Consider the following 1,468-nt stretch of genomic DNA (forward strand, 5'->3'; position numbering starts at 1 on the left):
ACACTGCTCCAGCTTATTCCGCACCTGCCCGTACGCAAACACATTCTCATCCGGCACGAATTTCTCCGGATACACATTCTCCAGATACCAGCGGAATGATTTACACCGCAACTTCTGACGCAGCTGCGTGCGATGCGTGTAATCACCCACAATTGGATTATGCTCCAGTGTGGGCTGATGCATGAAAAACAATCGCTTATACCCATCCATCCATACATGCGCCAATCTCGCCGTGTTTATGCCATGCGTGTCTTTATTATCCGGAAAAGTATACGGATGGAAATCGCGGAAGATGTGCCCAACGCGTGAACACGGCACGGTTTCCAGGCGTCCACCACACTGCCAGATACGAAACGACATCTCGAGATTCTCACCGCCCCAGCCATCCATCTGCTCATCATACGAACCAACCTCCCAGAAGTATTTACGATCTATAGCGAATAATCCACCCGCCATTGTGGGGGATTTCACTGGTGCTAAAGTCTTCTTATCAGCTTCATTCTGAATGTCTATCCAGGTAAAGTGGCCGGACCAGGTAAACCCGCCGACTTGATATGTCTCACCGTTGGTTGCATACGCTAGATTATCAGCCTCAATGACATCTATGATTGGCACCAGGACAGCCGTGCGTTCGGCTTCAATACGGCTGAGTAATGGCTCCATCCACTCCTTGGTGGCTTCGCAATGCGCGTCGAGAAAGACTAGGACATCACCGGTGGCTGCGCGTGCGCCGTGCAGCCTCGCACGGATTAAACCCATGCGGTTTTGGAGCGGCAGCAGCTTCACATCGTGATTCTTCAGCCTGGTTGCTATGTAATGACTTAACCATTCATTCAAATCACCTAAAATGAATTTTTTAGTCTTTTTTGTTTTTAAAAAGTAAGTTTTTCTAAGTTTTTTACCTTCTGTTGATGCATCATTAACTAAGATTATTTCTTTGAGCAAATGCGCGGGGGTTTGCAAAATAACACTCCAGACAGTCCTCAGAATAACACTGAGTAATTCATTGTAGAATATTATAATGACACTTGCATTTATGTTTGGATCATAATGAAATTCTTTGCATCCCTTGTGTCTAGGGTCCCGTAGACTTCGATTCAGCGGCATGCGATCACTTAAGACTGTATTCAACGCTACAGATTTCAACGCAGCGGCTCCTTTCTCTTTATCCGGACCTTTGAGATACGCTGGTTCACCATCGTCGCCTAGATGTGGTATGACTCCGGCTTCCCACGCGCGTATCTTCTCCTCCATGCTCTTCTGGCTGCCATCGAGCGCTGCGCTTTTAAATTCGGCTTTGTTTGCTTGCTTGCTGAATTGTTCCAAGTAGCGCAGTTGTTTGAGGTAGATCACGAGGATGATAAGTACGACGGCGGCGGCGGCCAGCCGCAGGAGTGGTTTTCGTGGGCGCAGGAAGCGCACGAGTCTGGTGATCATCGTCAGCGTGCAGAGAATACCTCCATCGATG

The 1,468-nt window shown here is 48.3% G+C and overlaps 1 protein-coding gene across 1 annotated transcript; it reads right to left on the bottom strand.

The window, feature by feature from the left end:
* Positions 1-3: 3 nt before the first annotated feature.
* Positions 4-1,462, bottom strand: LOC135803099 (polypeptide N-acetylgalactosaminyltransferase 1-like; the record flags this gene model as incomplete). Its single annotated transcript, XM_065316718.1, has 2 exons — positions 903-1,462; positions 4-842 (listed from the first exon to the last, which is right to left on the bottom strand). Coding segments are annotated over exons 1-2 (1,374 nt in total), but the record flags the coding sequence as incomplete, so codon positions are not given.
* Between the last annotated feature and the right edge of the window lie 6 nt (positions 1,463-1,468).

This window comes from Atheta coriaria, unplaced genomic scaffold (assembly GCF_025399875.1).
Source record: "Atheta coriaria isolate IRGN ID8LTWV9N9 unplaced genomic scaffold, Caltech_Dcor_3.1 scaffold2131_size1468, whole genome shotgun sequence".
NCBI classification, from domain to species: domain Eukaryota; kingdom Metazoa; phylum Arthropoda; class Insecta; order Coleoptera; family Staphylinidae; genus Dalotia; species Dalotia coriaria.